The sequence below is a fragment of the Syngnathus typhle genome, linkage group LG16, assembly GCF_033458585.1.
Source record: "Syngnathus typhle isolate RoL2023-S1 ecotype Sweden linkage group LG16, RoL_Styp_1.0, whole genome shotgun sequence".
Lineage (NCBI taxonomy): Eukaryota > Metazoa > Chordata > Actinopteri > Syngnathiformes > Syngnathidae > Syngnathus > Syngnathus typhle.
In genome coordinates this window covers 3,044,669-3,061,025 of record NC_083753.1, presented here as the reverse complement: position 1 = coordinate 3,061,025, position 16,357 = coordinate 3,044,669, and the positions used below count along the sequence as shown (strand labels likewise).

Here is a 16,357-nt window from a genome sequence, read left to right as displayed (position 1 = left end):
TCACAAGGCTGCGGACATCTCTCTTGGTTGTGCAGCGTTTCCTGCCACATTTCCCCCTTCCAACAGACTTTTTGTGGATGTGCTTTGAAACTGCACTCTGTGAACAGCTTGATCTTTGAGAAATTTCTTTTTGTGTCTTACCTTCCTGATGGAGGGTGTCAATGATGGCCCTCTGGACAGCAGTCAGATCAGCAGTCTTTCCCCATACTTGTGATTTAGTTTCCTGAACCAAGCTGAGTGTTTTTCAAGGCTCAGGAAACCCTTGCAGGTGTTTCAAGTTAATTAGACGACTCAAGTGATTAGTTGAATACCCTACTAGTATACTTTTTCATGATATTCTAATATTTTGAGATAGGATATTTGAGTTTTCTTAAGCAGTATGCCATAATCAGCAATATTAAAATAATAAAAGGCTTGCAATATTTCAGTTGATTTGCAATGAATCCAGAATGTATGACATTTTTGTTTTTTTAATTGCATTACAGAATATGTAGACGCACTCACGCCAGATGTGCAGCGGGCGCTCACATCTGACGTTAGCAAAATGCTAACGGCATCGCTTGGCGACCTAATGAGCGTCAAACGACCAATTGTGGAAATCTTACTGGCGGAGCAGCTGCAGCTGGAGGTGACATCTTTCTTTTGGTTTTCTGCACCGCCAGCTGAACGTCCACCATTTTAACCCGAGACGCCATCCACGACAACAGACGTCACCACGACAACAGACGTCACCACGGCAACACGCACACCGGCTGAAATATTGATGAGCTCTCCAGATCAGCCGCCAATCATGCCAACAATTTTTGGTCATGGGTCAAAAGAATGAAAGACAAGGAACGGATGACTTTGTCTTCATGTGTTTATTTGTTCATCAATTCCTTGTTTGCATGATTGGTCACTGTGGTGGTCGTCCAGCAGCTTGTCAAGCAATTTGACATCCACGCGGTGCTTCATGACAAAGCGACCATTCAGATGGAAGACAGGAATGTCCCACTTGTACTTGTCTCGCCAAACTTGGTTCTCCGGATGACTGATGTCCACCTGCTGCAGGACAAACTGGATTGCGCGCAGGCCACAAACATCAGGGACCAGTCATTCATTTATTCAGAGTTATTTGTGACCGCTCACTTTGTGCTTGAGGGGCTGCAGAGCTTCTTTGGCTTCGTCGCACAGAGGACATGGATCCTACAAACAAAACGGCGGCGGTTAGCATTCGAACACCAGCATCTTTCACTCTTGAATAAACGTTAGCAAGCTACCATGTTAAAATTCAAAACAAAGCTACAATGTTTTGTTTTTAACACTCAACAGACTAGCAACACTTCCGAAATAAACTGTTAGGATTAACATGTTCTTGCTGCTTCATAAACTGTTAGCCTTAGCAAACAATCTCTTCAGAATTATTTATCCCATTGATGACTCGAGTAGTCGACACAACCGAGCTGGTCAATTTACAGGCAGTAAAAAGGAGTGACTGCATTTGGCTTATGGGACAAGCTATTTTATTATTCGTGAGTTTATAAAAGATATAAAAGAATTTTCTTTTGTTGGGCGTGTTAGCATTAGCATGCATATTACCTTGGAGTACAGTGTGAGAACAGGTAAGCTGTTGTGACAGTACCACCTGACACGTGTCACAGGCGTAATCTGTGACACGCGTTGCAGCACAAACGTTAGCATCTGGGAAAAGAAACAAAAGAAAATAGTTGCTAACCTGATTGGGTCACAGCACCTTCGGTCACAGTAGCCGGCCAATCGCAGAGCAGGAGGGCCCAGCTCACCCAATAAGCATGTCGAGTATGCGTTGAGTCTTGACCTACTGATATCATTACCGAGCTTATCTTATTGATGACGTCAAAGTCTCCCAAGCATCCCAGCATGCACTACACACAGTGTTCTTGAAGGTCACAACAGAAGTGCCTTTGATGACACTTAGTTGTTCATTACTTTATACGTATTTTTATACAAACAAGTGCTGTTTGCAAAATGTTTATAAGTAAACCCACCTCTAGTATTTTTTTTGTCTCCTGGGAAAGAAGGGGTGCCTGACTGAGAAAATAATTAAGAACTGTAATGTATGGAAATTTCTATAGTACCTGAAGTACACACACAGTTAACTCTCGCGAGTACCGTAATTTTCGGACTATAAGTCGCGTTTTTTTTCATAGTTTGGGTGGGGAGGCGACTTATAATGAGGAGCAACTTATGTGAATTTTTCAAAAAGTTTAAAAAAAAAAAAAAAAAAGTGAAACCGCGATGTAGCAAGGGATTACTGTAATTTGAATTTCAAGTGACGTCAGCGGCGCAGCGCAGCGCGGCTGTTGTTTACAAAAAGGACAAACCTTGATCACGGGATGACGAAGGGCCCCACGTACTACCGGCATCATTAGCAGCTTTGTTTCTAAGTGACACGGAGGATGTAGAGTTTGAAGGATTTAAGGCAGGGGTCTCAAACTCCAGTCCTCGGGGCCGCATTCCTACATGTTTTCCAAGTTTCCCTCGTTAAACACACCTGATTCAAATGATCAGTTCATCCTCACGTTCTGCAGGAGCCTGATAATTGAATCAGGTGTGTTTAACGAGGGAAACTTGGAAAACATGTAGGAATGCGGCCCCAGAGGACTGGAGTTTGAGACCCCTGATTTAAGGATTTGGAGTGACACAGAAGGTTTGAAAAACTATTATGGCTTTTGCGCACACCCGGTCCAGCTCAGTGGCCTAGTGGTTAGAGTGTCCGCCCTGAGACTGGAAGGTTGTGGGTTCAAACCGCGGCCGGGTCATACCAAAGACTGTAAAAATGGGACCCATTGCCTCCCTGCTTGGCAATCAGCATTAAGGGTTGGAATTGGGGGTTAGAAGGAGTGGAGCTCTTTACAAGCCCTAGGCTTTGTCTCCCTCCTTGCACAGTTATTGATATACCGTTTTTTTCCGTGTATAGTGCGCCCCCATGTATAGTACGCACCCTAAGAATGGCATGCTGATGCTGGAAAAAAGCTTGTACCCATGTATAATACGCACCCAATTTTTATGATTTTTTTTTAATTTTTAAATTTTTTTTTTTTTTTTTTTTTTTTTTTTTTTAAGTCCCAATGATCGTCACACACGCAGGGAGGCAATGGGTCCCATTTTTATAGTCTTTGGTATGGTCTTAACTAGGCTGGATGTAATTTTTTTTGTTGGCGTTGATTTCTCCGACTGCCCATAAACGCACCACCGCGCTCCGTGCGCGCACGGGAAAGAGGCGGCTCTGTATGGGAGAGACGTTGAAGAGGAATAAAAACACCCTTGGAAACCAAAACTTGCCCCTCGTCGTGACTCGGAGCCGCAACAAATGTTTCGGATTTGTGTAGGGTACATTGTGACAGACAGCAAACGAGCAGGTGATCGAGCAAGCCTTGTCTGATACGAGAGCATTGCGCTCGTATGGAGCGTGTTTGAAATGAACAGCAGAGACGAAAGGAACAAGGCAAAGTGTTGTGAAATAAAATATTACCTGTAATACGCATTTTGTTATTTGCTGATTGAAACTGCTAATTAAACTGTGAATTGAAACTAATAGGAAGAAAACATATCTCGCTCTTAATATAGCTGACGTGTCTTGCGCATACGTTCTGCGCATCTGTAATGGCGGCCTCCGTATGACGTCCGGTCCGCGATGGAGATTAAAAACAAACAATATTTGACAATAACACACCATCAAGGATTGCACCATCAAATCAAACGATGTGTCGTCAATTATGGATTTTTTTGACTAAGTGTGTTGGGCACGATGGCTGAATGCGATGCGCGATTGACAACAAACAAGAAGAAAGGTGAGTTTTATTTCGGGGGAGATTTGTCATGTCTCGTCCCCAGTTTTGCTATGTGTCTAGGTTGCCATAGTTTCTGTTCGCGTCGCCCCTCTCTTCCTGTGTCACCTCAATCGATGTAACGTGTTTTGTATTTAAGTCCTGTCTGCCCCTCGCTCACCGTTGGACCATTGCATGTGTTACTGTCATTCTGTTCCTGTCTTTGGTACTGTCACCCTGTCTTTTTGTTCCACGACTTTGTCGGTCAGTCCTGTTGTTGGTTTTGTTGTACCATTACTTTCTTTAAAAAAAAAAAAAAAAAATTTAAAAAAAAAAAAATTTTTTTTTTTTTGTACCCATGTATAATACGCACCCCAGATTTTAGGACAATAAATTAGTTAAATTTTGCGCACTATACACGGAAAAAAACGGTAATGATATGTGCTAAACAATAAACTAAACTAAAACTAAACTCTACGGACCTCTCTTTCACCTCCGTGGATAGAAGTCGGGGGCCGGCGCTCAGCCGGGTGGCTGTCCGGGGACGGTGGATGGGGCTCGGTCATGGCTTTTACGCACGTCCGGTCCTATTCTATGAATCTCTCTTCCACCTCCGTGGCTGGAAGTCCACGCCGCCACACGCCCGGAAGTTTGTTTTGTTAAATAAAGAGCAGTTTACCTAACCCACGTCTTTCCTTGTACTTTCTTAACGCTACAATATATCTAGTTATATACTAGATCTACGTAACCACGACGAGGCTGACGTCAGGTCGCACGCGCGGCGTTGTTGACAAAGGACGAGGAATTTGATCGATGGATTTAATGATTTAGCGTCCACAGATGTGTCTGACTTCATAAGACCAAGTCGGGTTGTTGTGATGAGTCTAGTGTGTTGGTGGAGTGCATGTCACTTCTCACTGTCAACCCTCACCGCTGGCTAGCAGTATGCGAACGGGAGAGCAGAGTGCCTAAGTCTCTCCCTGCCAGTACATAGCCTCTCTAACAGCAAGCCCTATGTAGTGCCTCCACACGGCGACACTTGGTAACTGGGTACTACATGGACCCAGGCTAAACTACAAGGGACTCAGAGGAGGTTTGGCCCCTAGACGTGTGTGGACACGCCCTCGTGCCCACGAACCAGCCCCCAACTATGGGTTAAATAGTACCACTGCCCAGTGGGCTCCTCGGGAGAGGAATGGGCTAAGGGAGTCAACCCCTACAGAAAATCTATTTCCCCTTGGGTTGGTGTCAGGAAGCGCATCCGACTGTAAAAAGTTTTGCTCCAAAAAATCTTAGTATGGCTAGACAAACACAGGAGAGGCAGGGTACAGCCTTAAGTACTCCGTGGGCATTTTCATCAGCCTATGACAAAAAGAATGATAGAAAAGAAGGCCAAACCGCAGGTAGATTATATGACTGCCCTCAGCCCGATGGACTGCGGGGAGGCCTGAACAGAGAGGGGCAGGAGGCACGTGTTAGGGTGGCTACATGGAACATCGGCAGCATGTCGCACCGATCGGGGGAGGTGGTTGAGGCTCTACACCAGGGGTCCCGAAACTTTTTTCTGCGAGGGCCACATAACTTTTCCCTTCTCTGATGGGGGGCCGGTGGCAGTTTGTAACAGAAAAAGTGTGACGATCGTAGGGGAGCTTAAAAAATTTATTGTTTTCTAGAAAGCCACACATAACCAAATAACGGTTATTTAATAACCTTTTCCAGATTCTTTACAGAAAAAAAGTCAGGAAACAAATAACACTATTAATGAAATAAATAATAACTAAATAACCCTCTCTGAGTTCTTCACAGAAAAAACAGGAAATAAATAACTAAATAACTCTCTCTGCGTTCTTCATAGAAAAAAAAAGCCATGGAACATTAACTTTCTGTTGTGCCATGGACAATCTTAACAGATAAAAGTTCAGCTCAGTTGTCAGAGCAGAATCTCTCTGACACATATGAGCAGTCTCTTAAAGTTCTTGAGTTCCTTCCTTATAATTCTTTTGTAGGTTCCAGTAGGCTTGTAGACACCGCTGTCTTTTTTGTTAAAGTTTGCTAGTGCGTCATAGTCTGGAGTAAAATTTGTTGTGGCAATTCTTAGGCGAGACCCGAGGTGTTGGTCCATTTACCTTGATCTGTGACGGGTTGATGTTGACGTTCATGTGGCTGAACGTCACGTCGCGTACGTCGAGCCAAATTGGCCACTCTCTTTTAAACGCTCGGCACTGTGTCCACCTTGCTTTTCCTTGGGCGACTCATTTTAATGGAAGGGTTCCAGGGGAAGGTTCGTGGGTGGCTTTAGCGCAAAACTGCATCTGAAAGCTCAGCGCGCGAATTACAAGAATGCTGTCGTCACAGCCCACGCTCTAAATTCGGGACTGATACAAATCGAGCGCGAGTGCGCCATGTCCGTACTACAGAGTACGTACACGCACTTGTGAGTGTGCACCGAGCTTTCTGACACGGCTCCCGGTAGTAAATGCGCAGGCGAGCGCTTCCCCATCTACTGGGGAAACGCAGTCATTGCAGGCAAAATGACCAAAAAATAATACAATTTGTTCAGGGTTGGCGGGCCGGATTAAACGGTCCCGTGGGCCGTAGTTTGGTGACCACTGCTCTACACAGAAGAAGGGTGGATGTCTGCTGTGTCCAGGAGTCGAGATGGAAGGGTGGAAGTGCAAGGATGCTGGGTGCAATCGGCAGAAGGTACAAGTTCTTCTGGCAAGGCTGCAACGAAGGGACTGGTGGTGTTGGAGTACTTATTGGTATAAAGTGGATAGATCAAGTGCTAAGCACTAGCAGGGTAGATGAGCGGATCATCGTTGTGAAGTTGATCGTTGGGAAGCGCCTGACAAACGTAATTTCAATCTATGCCCCTCAAGTTGGCAGAAGTCAGGACGAGAAGGATGCGTTCTGGGACAAGGCCATCATGGTGCTGTCAGGGATCCCCCAGAAAGAGGTTATAATTCTGGGAGGTGATCTGAATGGACACGTGGGGAGGGAGTCAGATGGCTTTGAGGGGGTACATGGGGGACAGGGGTACGGCATGCGGAACGCAGAGGGAGAGAGGATCCTGGAGTTCGGCGACGCACTGGAGCTGGTGCTGTGCAACACGCTTTTCAAGAAGGACAAAGCCAAATTAGTAAGATACATTTCGGGTGGCTGCAAGAGCACAATAGATTACATCATGGTCAGAAAGGAGGACCGCGTCCTGGTCAGGGATGCCAAGGCAATCCCTGGAGAAGAGTGTGTGTCTCAGCATCGCCTAGTCATCGGAGACCTAACTCTGCGGATCAAGAAGGTGGGGGCTAAGAAGCATCCTCCCAAGTTGAAGGTGTGGAAGCTACATACCGGCAATGAAGAAGGCTCTGCTTGAAGCCACAGAGGAGGTCTGCGGATGGTCAAAGGGTAAAGCAAGACAAAGATAAACATGGTGGTGGAATGACAGCGTCAAAAGAGCGGTGAATGAGAAGAGGAGGTGCCATAAAGTATGGAAGAAATCTAAAACGGAGGCAGACCGAGCACGGTATGTAGAGGCAAGGAGGGCGTCACGGACAGCAGTGTGGGAGGCCCAAGAGACCAAGAGGAAAGAATTTGCAAGTGAATTGGAGAGTGAGAGAGGACAAAAGAGCTTCTTCAAGATAGCGAAGCAAATGGTTAAGGAGAGGCGTGATGTGACCGGTGCAAACTGTGTCAAGGATGAGGATGGCAACATCGTGACAACAGAGGAGTGAAGGAAGTATGGCGAAGGTACGTGGAGAAGCTGCTGAATGTGGAGAATGACTGGTATGGAGAGGCGGGATGCGACGAAGTGGAGGGTGAATGTGACCCGATCACATGGACAGAAGTGGGAAAAGCCATGAAGGCCATGAAGGATGGAAAGGCAGCTGGGCCATCTGGAGTGGTGGCAGAGATTCTAAAGGCAGCGGGAGACGTCGGTGTGCAGTGGATGACCTACCTGTGTAACAGTGTCATCGCTGAGGGCACATTCCGGAGGACTGGACAAGAAGCGGCCTGGTGCCTCTATTCAAAGGGAAGGGGGACCCACTCACATGCGGGTCATACAGGGCCATAAAGCTGCTGGAGCATGGAATGAAGCTATTAGAGAAGGTGTTGGAGAGGAGGGTGAGGTCACGGGTAAAGGCGGACGAGATGCAGTATGGCTTCATGCCTGGTAAAGGTAAAACAGACGCAATTTTTGTCATCCGACAGATGCAAGAGAAACACCAGGAGAAGAGGAAGAGGTTATACTTCGCTTTTGTTGACCTGGAAAAAGCGTTCGACAGGGTGCCAAGCGAGGTGGTGAGGTGGGCCCTAAGGAAGTCGGGCGTGGAAGAGGGACTGGTTAAGGCTGTGATGGCTCTCTACCGCAGAGCCTGCACAGCTGTTAGAACAGGAGTTGGCGACAGTAATGGGTTTGAAGTAAGGGTAGGGGTGCACCAGGGATCAGTGCTCAGCCCATTACTGTTTGCTATTGTGATGGATGTGGTATCGAGGGAAGTGAGGGGTGGACTACCATGGGACCTGCTCTACGCGGATGACCTGGTATTGATGGCTCACAGTCGAGAAGACCTAGCTAGGAAGCTAGCAGCCTGGAAGACATGCCTGGAAGTGAAAGGAATGAAGGTGAATGCGGCAAAATCAAAGGTCATGGTCGGTGGTGCTGGCCTGGGAGTGATATCGCAGTCAGGAGCATGGCCATGTGGAGTTTGCGGGAAGGGAGTGGAAGCTAACTCTATCCGGTGCAAGGGTTGCCAGAGATCGGTACACCGAAGATGCAGCGGAGTAAAAGGCAGCCTACTAGCTGCAAGTGAGACCTTTCAATGCAAGCGGTGTAGGGGAGAAGTCGCCCAGGCAGACCCAGCTGAGCAAGAGGGGCTCGTGGTAGATGGGGAGATGTACGAGGTGGTGGACAGCTTCTGCTACTTTGGAGACATGCTTAACGCTGATGGGGTGGTGGACCTAGCAGGGACCACAAGGGTGAGAAGCGGGTGGAAGAAATTCAGGGAACTCATGCCCTTCTTAACATCTAAGGCCCCATCCCTGAAGATAAGAGGCCAAGTGTACTCAGCCTGAGTCAGAAGTAGTATGACGTACGGAAGTGAGGCATGGGCCCTGAAAACAGAACACAAAGACAAACTAAACAGAGCAGAAATGAGGATGATCAGATGGATGTGTGGTGTGTCAATGAGGGAGGAAAAGACCAGTGCAGAAATGAGAAAGAAGATGGGAGTGGAGGCCATAGTGGATGTGGTGAGGAGAGGCAGACTGCGATGGTACGGACATGCGAGGAAAAACGACTGGGTGAAGAAAGTTATGTCGTATAACGTAGAGGGAACAAGACCCAGTGGCCGACCTAAAAAGACCTGGCAGATGACCGTGGCAGCCGACATGAAGGCACTCGGCATCAACCAGGAGATGGCCATGGACCATTCCCGGTGGAAGAAGGCCATATCGAGAACCCAGTCCAACCCAGCGGCGCCTGGAAAGCGGACTTTAAACCGATGATGATGATGATGAGATGGTTTGATAATAATATTATTGCTTATATAATAGTTATTTGATATCTAATTTATATACCGTTATATGGGCCTGTGGAATATTTTGAAGTGCAAGCACCGTCAGCGGCACGCACCCATTGTTGACAAAGGACGATCGATGGATTTAATGAATTGGAGTGGCACAGATGGTTTTATAAACGTGTTATTTATGTAATAGTTTTTTTTTAATAACTGAATGTTACGTCAGGCCCGTTCTCAGCTCTTCGTTTGTGTTTATGTCACGTTAGCATACCTTTCGTTTAGCCTGTTGTTGCTCGTTCATGTCTGTTCTTGGTGTTGGATTTTGTCGAATAAATTTCTCCCCAACATGCGACTTATACTCCGGAGCGACTTCTATATGTTTTTTTTTTCACGTTATTGTGCATTTTATGGCTAATGCGACCTATACTCCGGAGTGACTTTTAGTCCGAAAATTACGGTATAAGAAATGTTAAGGTGTTTTGGACGACGAGAAGGGTGATAGTTAATGGCCATCGGTGTATGTGAAATTGTGTGCTGGATATATTAAAACCGTGTTCTTGGGAACCTACAGATTTATTTTATTTGATGTCAGCAAAACGTCACATGGTGTCAGAAGTGACGCGACTGGAAGAACGCGATTAAGATGTCGAAGTTTAGTCCACCGGAGGAGTTCAAGTTCACGAGCCCAGGAGAGTGGCCAGAGTGGAAACAGAGATTTTCATGCTTTCGGACGGCGAAGTCCAGGTCAGTTCGCTCATGTACGCCATGGGACGTGAGGCGGAGAAAATCAAAGACAAAATCAGCTTTATTGTCAATCCCTTCATATGTCAAGACACACAAAGAAACCGAAATTCCGTTTCCTCTATCCCACGGTGACGAGACAGAGTACACGATAGACATACAAGTAGACGACACAAAATAAAAACAAGAAGGCACAAACAATAAATAATAAATAAATAATATGAGTGATGAATAAATAATAAACAAATAACCCAATAAATAAGAGGAGCAGAACTGAGCCAGTGTGCATACAGCAGACAGTAAGCATAGCGCAAAGTACAGGACGCTACGCAGAAAGGGGGAGCGAGTTCAGGATCCTAATAGCCTGGAGTATGAAGCTGTTGGTGAGTCTGGTGGTGCGGGAGCGCAGGCTGTACCTCTTCCCAGAGGGCAGAAGATCAAACAAAGAGTGAGCGGGGTGACTCACATCACTCACAATCGTGGTCGCCTTGCGGGTGAGATGGGAGGTGTAAATGTCCTTCAAGGAGGGGAGTGAAGCACCAATAATCTTACCAGCGGTGTTCACTATGCGCTGGAGGGCCTTCAAGTTGTAGTCAGTGCAGCTGCCACCCCAAACAGCAATACAGCTGGAGAGGACGCTCTCAATGGTGCTGCGGTAAAATGTAGTCATGACGGCCGGAGGAGCGCTCGCTCGCCTGAGTTTCCGCAGGAGGTACAGGCGGCGCTAGGCCTTCTTCGCTAGTGATGCGGTGTTGGTGGACCAGGAGAGATCCTTACTGATGTGCACCCCCAGGAACCTGGCGCTGCTCACTCTCTCCACCACAGCACCGTCGATGGTCAGCGGCAGGTGTTGGGTGTGACACTTTCGGAAGTCAACAACAATCTCCTTGGTCTTGTCAACGTTCAGCAGGAGGTTGTTGTCCCTGCACCACGTGGTCAGAAGGTCAACCTCCAGCCTGTATTGAGTCTCGTCTCCCTTGGTGATGAGACCCACCAGAGTCGTGTCGTCAGCAAACTTCACTATGTGGTTGTCGCTGTAGGTTGCAGTGCAGTCATGCGTCAGGAGGTTTGATGAGGACTTGATTCCAAGATGGAACTTAATACACGAACGAGACTGCTTTTTTATCAGCGAAGTCAGCTGGCCGGGGAAAAGGCAGAAGCATACATCAGAGTTTTATTCGATTTGGGGGAGAACTGTGAGTTCGGCGACGAGAGATGAACACATCCGGGATGAACTATATAGTTGTTGGCATTCGAGATAAGGAATTATCTCAGATGTTTCAGCTCAAGGCAGACTTGACGCTATCACAAGTCATCCAGCAGGTGCGTCAAGCTGAGGAGGTGGCAATACGAATTGGCCTCCAGTCCCAGCTACAGGACATACAAGTGGCTCATGTTGACAGTAGTTGGAGGGGGACGCAGCACAGTAAAGACCACAAGGAGGGGCCACAGGCCAGAAAAGGGCCAAGAGCTGTGGCAGGTGTGGCACTCAGCATCAGGAAAAAGGAAAATGTCCTGCTTACAGAAGTACATGTAGCAAGTGCAACAAAAGAGGACATTGGCCACGAGTGTGTCATACTAAAGAAGTGAAAGAAGTCACTGAGAACACGGGACAGTTCCAATTTTTGGGTGAGGTCAGCAAGGAGGCCAACTCAAGACAATTGGACTGTTACACTTGAAATACATAGAGAAGATGCCACTTTCATTTAAAATTGATACAGGGGCCGATGTGACTGTTATGACTGTTATAAATGAAGTTACTTTCGTGAAGCTCCCCACATCCCTGAAATTAAATAAAGCAGAGAGACCATTTGTCGGTCCAGGCGGGTGGCTCAGATGGGGTGGGGTGGTTCACAGCCAAAACAGTATACAAGGGTAAAGAGTACACTTTTCCTGTGTATGTAATGAAAGGTAACTGCTGTAGTCTGCTTAACCAGCGGGAAGCTGTGGAAATGGGTCTCGTTCAAAGAGTAGACCAAGTGAAGACAGTGTTTGGAACAAGTGGCCTATTAAAGACGGAACCTGTGAAAATCATACTAAATGAGGATGCCCAGCCTTATGCAGTCCATTGCGCAATGAGATCTTAGACAAGATTCACGATGGGCACCAAGGGTTGGTAAAACATAGAGAAAGAGCTAATCACTTAGTAATATGGTGGCCGAGAATCTCACAGTACATCAAGACAAAAGTAATTCAATGTAACTTTTGCAGAGAAAACAGAGCCACACAGAGAAAAGAGCCAAGTGAGTTATCATCCTGGCGTTGGAAAAAGGTAGGCATAGATCTGTGTGAGCATAGGAAGCAGTCATATTTGGTAGTGACTGACTACTATTCAAGGTACATTGAGATTTTACATGTGCCGTTGATCACAAGCAAGCAAGTCATTGGTAAGCTGAAAGCCATATTTGCACGCGATGGTATTCCAGAAGTGTTAGTCAACGACAATGGACAGGTACAGTGGTACAAGGCAGTTCTACTCCAAGGTCCTACTTGGTGGAGTCTACTGACGGAGGACAGTATAGACGGAACAGATGTCATCCACAGAAAGCACTTACATTATCTTCGGGTAACGACAGGCTTCCACAACAATTCACAGCTGAAGGGACTGGTGACTTTGGGACAGATGTGAGTATGAATCCTAGCCAGGTAGAGACACCTGCCACTGGATCATCTGTCTCACCCACTCGAGAGACAGTCACCATCACTCGTTCAGGAAGAGTGAGTAAACCAGCCAACAGACTGGATTTATGAGAACATTGTTGATGTGAAAAAAAAAATGTTCAGAACTGGTTGTACGATGAGTGATTGACCAGAATATAAAAAGAAAATGGTTACATTTATCTGCTCTGGACGTAAACTCGACATAATAGGATTGATTTAGATGCATGGAGTAAATCGAGGGATTTTTGTTATACAGTCTGTACTGAAAGCATGTTATGACTTTAAAAGGGGGAGATGTAATACCGTTTTTTTCGATGTATGATGCGCAAACTTTAACTAATTTATTGCCCTAAAATTTGGGCTGCGCATTATACATGGGTACAATTATTATTTTTTTCTTTTGAAGAAAATCATGGTACAACAATTTTTGAAGAAAATCTTGTCATGGATGGTTCTTTACAACGTCACTTTCCTCTCTTTTCATTCTAACCTAACTGATCGCAGTGGTGCCTTTCTGGGCAGTCGGAGAAATCAACGCCAACAAAAAAAATACATCCAGCCTAGTTTAGTTAAGAAATCACCAGACAATTGTGAATAATAAATAAATAATTACTATATATATTAATATTATTATAATAAATAATTGTGATAAATAACTGGAACATCACTCAAATATTGGTGATCCTGTTGAGAGTCTCACATATTTCTTCGCTATCGAGTTTGCTACTGCATGCGCAGTGATACTGACCGGCAGAATAACATTCGGTTGTTCCCAAAGATGATCTTCTTTCTGAAATAATTTTATGTTTACGGACTTAAGTAACCCGTCCGGGTCATACCAAAGACTATAAAAATGGGACCCATTGCCTCCCTGCTTAGCACTCAACACTAAGGGTTGGAATTGGGGGGTTAGATCACCAAATGATTCCCGAGCGCGGTGCCGCTGCTGCTCACTGCTCCCCTCTCCCCCAGGGGATGGATCAAAATTACACGGGGATGGGTCAAATGCAGAGGACAAATTTTACCGCACCCAGATGCGTGTGTGACGATCATTGGGACTTAAAAATAAAAAGTCAAAATTTGGGTGCGTATTATACACGGGTACAGGCTTTTTTCCAGCATCAACATGTCATTTTGAGGGTGCATATTATATATGGGGGCGCATTATACATGGAAAATTTTTATGGTACCTGAAGTACACACACAGTTAACTCTCGCGAGTATAAAAAATGTTAAGGTGTTTTGGACGACGAGAAGGGTGATAGTTAATGGCAGTATGTGAAGTTGCGTGCTGGATATATTAAAACCGTGTTCTTGGGAACCTACAGATTTGTTTGATGCCAGCAAAACATCATGAGAATTATAATTTAGAATATCAAATAAAATGCTTGAGGGTCTTAACTGGGACTACATGAGTTCCAAAGAGGGCTAGACTACACGAGCCCCGGTGAAGAGCAGTCTGTCTTATGGAACGGTCCAAACAAAATGGTGCCTTCCTCGTTTACCTCGGAAACGTCACAAAATAACCGGATGTTGAGGATTTACAAGTGGGCGTCCCGTCTTAATTTAAAATCATTAAATTATCAACGAGTCCCACTTTGTCTATAGAGATGAAACCAACGTTGTCTTCAAAAACAAAATATAAGATATAAAATGTCGCCTCCTTGTATAATTTGTTGTTCGCTTGTTTGCTCACGGACAAACTGTCCAAGTTAATTCAACTCACCGGAGTACAGCAGCGATGGAAACAATTCGTCACGCCTTTTGAATTCAAACCCACAAGAAGAATTGAACTTTGAAGAATGGATTTTTTGAATTTTAGTTGATTTGGAGGAGCACAAATGGAAACGTTTACAAGCAACAACAGATTACATACTTTGCAATCACGTCTAGTTTCTTCTTCTACAGCTGCTGTTAATTCTTCGTATTTGGTCAGCTTCGGGCGCATGGTCGCTACCTGCTGGACGGGAGGAAGGCGACAATCATTGGCGTTTCCCTCGTCAGTGGAAGCAGTGTATTGTTCGAGCCCCCTCCCGCATCTAATTGTTTTTACTCAAAATTTCCAGCACTTTTCATTTCATGTTTCCATCTAATTAATTAATTACTTTTAATGCTATGAGCTAATTTAATGGGAATGTATTTTCAGTTGGCGGCTCACTGGGTAGCACGTCCGCCTCACAGTTAGGAGGATGCGGGTTCGATTCCACCTCCGGCCCTCCCTGTGTGGAGTTTGCATGTTCTCCCCGGGCCCGCGTGGTTTTTTTCCCGGCACTCCGGTTTCCTCCCACATCCCAAAAGCATGCTTGGTAGGCCGATTGAAGACTCCAAATTGTCCCTAGGTGCGAGTGCAAATGGTTGTTTGTCTCTGTGTGCCCTGCGATTGGCTGGCAATCGGTTCAGGGTGTCCCCCGCCTACTGCCCGATGACGGCTGGGATAGGCTCCAGCACACCCGTGACCCCCGTGGGGGCTAAGCGGTTCAGAAAATGGATGGATGTATTTTCAGTTGGCGGCTCACTGGGTAGCATGTCCTCCTCACAGTTAGGAGGATGCGGGTTCGATTCCACCTCCTGCCCTCCCTGTGTGGAGTTTGCATGTTCTCCCCGGGCCCGCGTGGGTTTTCTCTCGGCACTCCGGTTTCCTCCCACATCCCAAAAGCATGCTTGGTAGGCTGATTGAGCACTCCAAATTGTCCCTAGGTGTGGGTGTGAGTGCGAGTGCGTATGGTTGTTTGTCTCTGTACCCTGTGATTGGCTGGCAACCGGTTCAGGGTGTCCCCCGCCTACTGCCCGATGACGGCTGGGATAGGCTCCAGCACACCCGCGACCCCTGTGGGGACTAAGCGGTACAGAAAATGGATGGATGGATGTATTTTCAGTTGCCTTACATGGATACGTACATGTCAAATTTAAAAGCAGACTTTCAGTTCCATGTTTTGTTGTATTTTAAGTCCATAATTCCAATTCAATTTGCCATAATTTTAATTCATGTGCCAAACTGACTTTTAATTCCTTCTTTTACAGAGTTTTACTGTATTAAACTAATTCCACAATACTTTAATTCCATGCCCCAGTTTTCAATAACTATAGGACTTAAACATTAAAATCATGAAGCATTCCTACTGCATGCTTCCATGATTCTAATTGACTTTTACCCCCATCTTTTGTTTTACTTGAATTTGACGACATTGATACAAATCATATCTTCAATTTCATCTCTTGATAACTTTCATTTGTTTCAATATTAATCTAAATCCACATCGCGAGTATTTTAATTCCATGTGATGTTTCCATGACTCAATTTTAACAATTGGAATCCCACAGTGACTTTAATTCCATGTTGCAATAGATTTCCAATTCAAATTTTCAATTCCATGGTTTGTCTTACTTGAATCTCATGATTTAAATAAAAAAATGTCCACCACATTCCAATCTAATTTCAAATCCATGCTTCAGCTATTTCAATGTCATGTTTCCAAAACTTTGAATTCCACATTTCATTATGAAATTACATTCTTCCATCTGCTAATTCCATATTCAGATGATTCGAGCTCTAGTTTGATTTCTACGTTTCCTGAACTGCTCCTTCCAAATACCGCAGTCAACTTAAATGAGGTATAGATTGAACACTGTCAACTGCAGCACTGCGGA

At 45.5% G+C, this 16,357-nt stretch overlaps 2 protein-coding genes across 2 annotated transcripts in view; both read right to left on the bottom strand.

The window, feature by feature from the left end:
* Nucleotides 1–14,655, bottom strand: part of mipol1 (mirror-image polydactyly 1) — a 36,499-nt gene extending 21,844 nt beyond the window's left edge. Inside the window, exon 1 of the mRNA XM_061302281.1 lies at nucleotides 14,586–14,655. The gene's annotated coding sequence lies outside the window, so the exon portion shown is untranslated. The remainder of the gene's footprint in view (nucleotides 1–14,585) is intronic.
* On the bottom strand, nucleotides 842–14,637 carry LOC133169787 (glutaredoxin-like protein C5orf63 homolog). Its single transcript, XM_061302290.1, has 4 exons — nucleotides 14,436–14,637; nucleotides 1,579–1,680; nucleotides 1,129–1,185; nucleotides 842–1,056 (listed from the first exon to the last, which is right to left on the bottom strand). Exons 2-4 carry the CDS (start codon nucleotides 1,678–1,680, stop codon nucleotides 853–855), a joined length of 363 nt encoding a protein of 120 aa, XP_061158274.1. The 5' UTR covers nucleotides 14,436–14,637; the 3' UTR covers nucleotides 842–852.
* Nucleotides 14,656–16,357: the final 1,702 nt, after the last annotated feature.

Bases quoted from the DNA above. Each gene is read 5' to 3' on its own strand.
- LOC133169787 (XM_061302290.1), bottom strand. From the start codon at position 1,680: ATGCTAACGTTTGTGCTGCAACGCGTGTCACAGATTACGCCTGTGACA. The intron at 1,186-1,578 runs GTAATATGCATG...TTTTGTTTGTAG, and splicing joins TTCTCACACTGTACTCCAAG to GATCCATGTCCTCTGTGCGA. The intron at 1,057-1,128 runs GTGAGCGGTCAC...CGCGCAATCCAG, and splicing joins TGCAGCCCCTCAAGCACAAA to TTTGTCCTGCAGCAGGTGGA.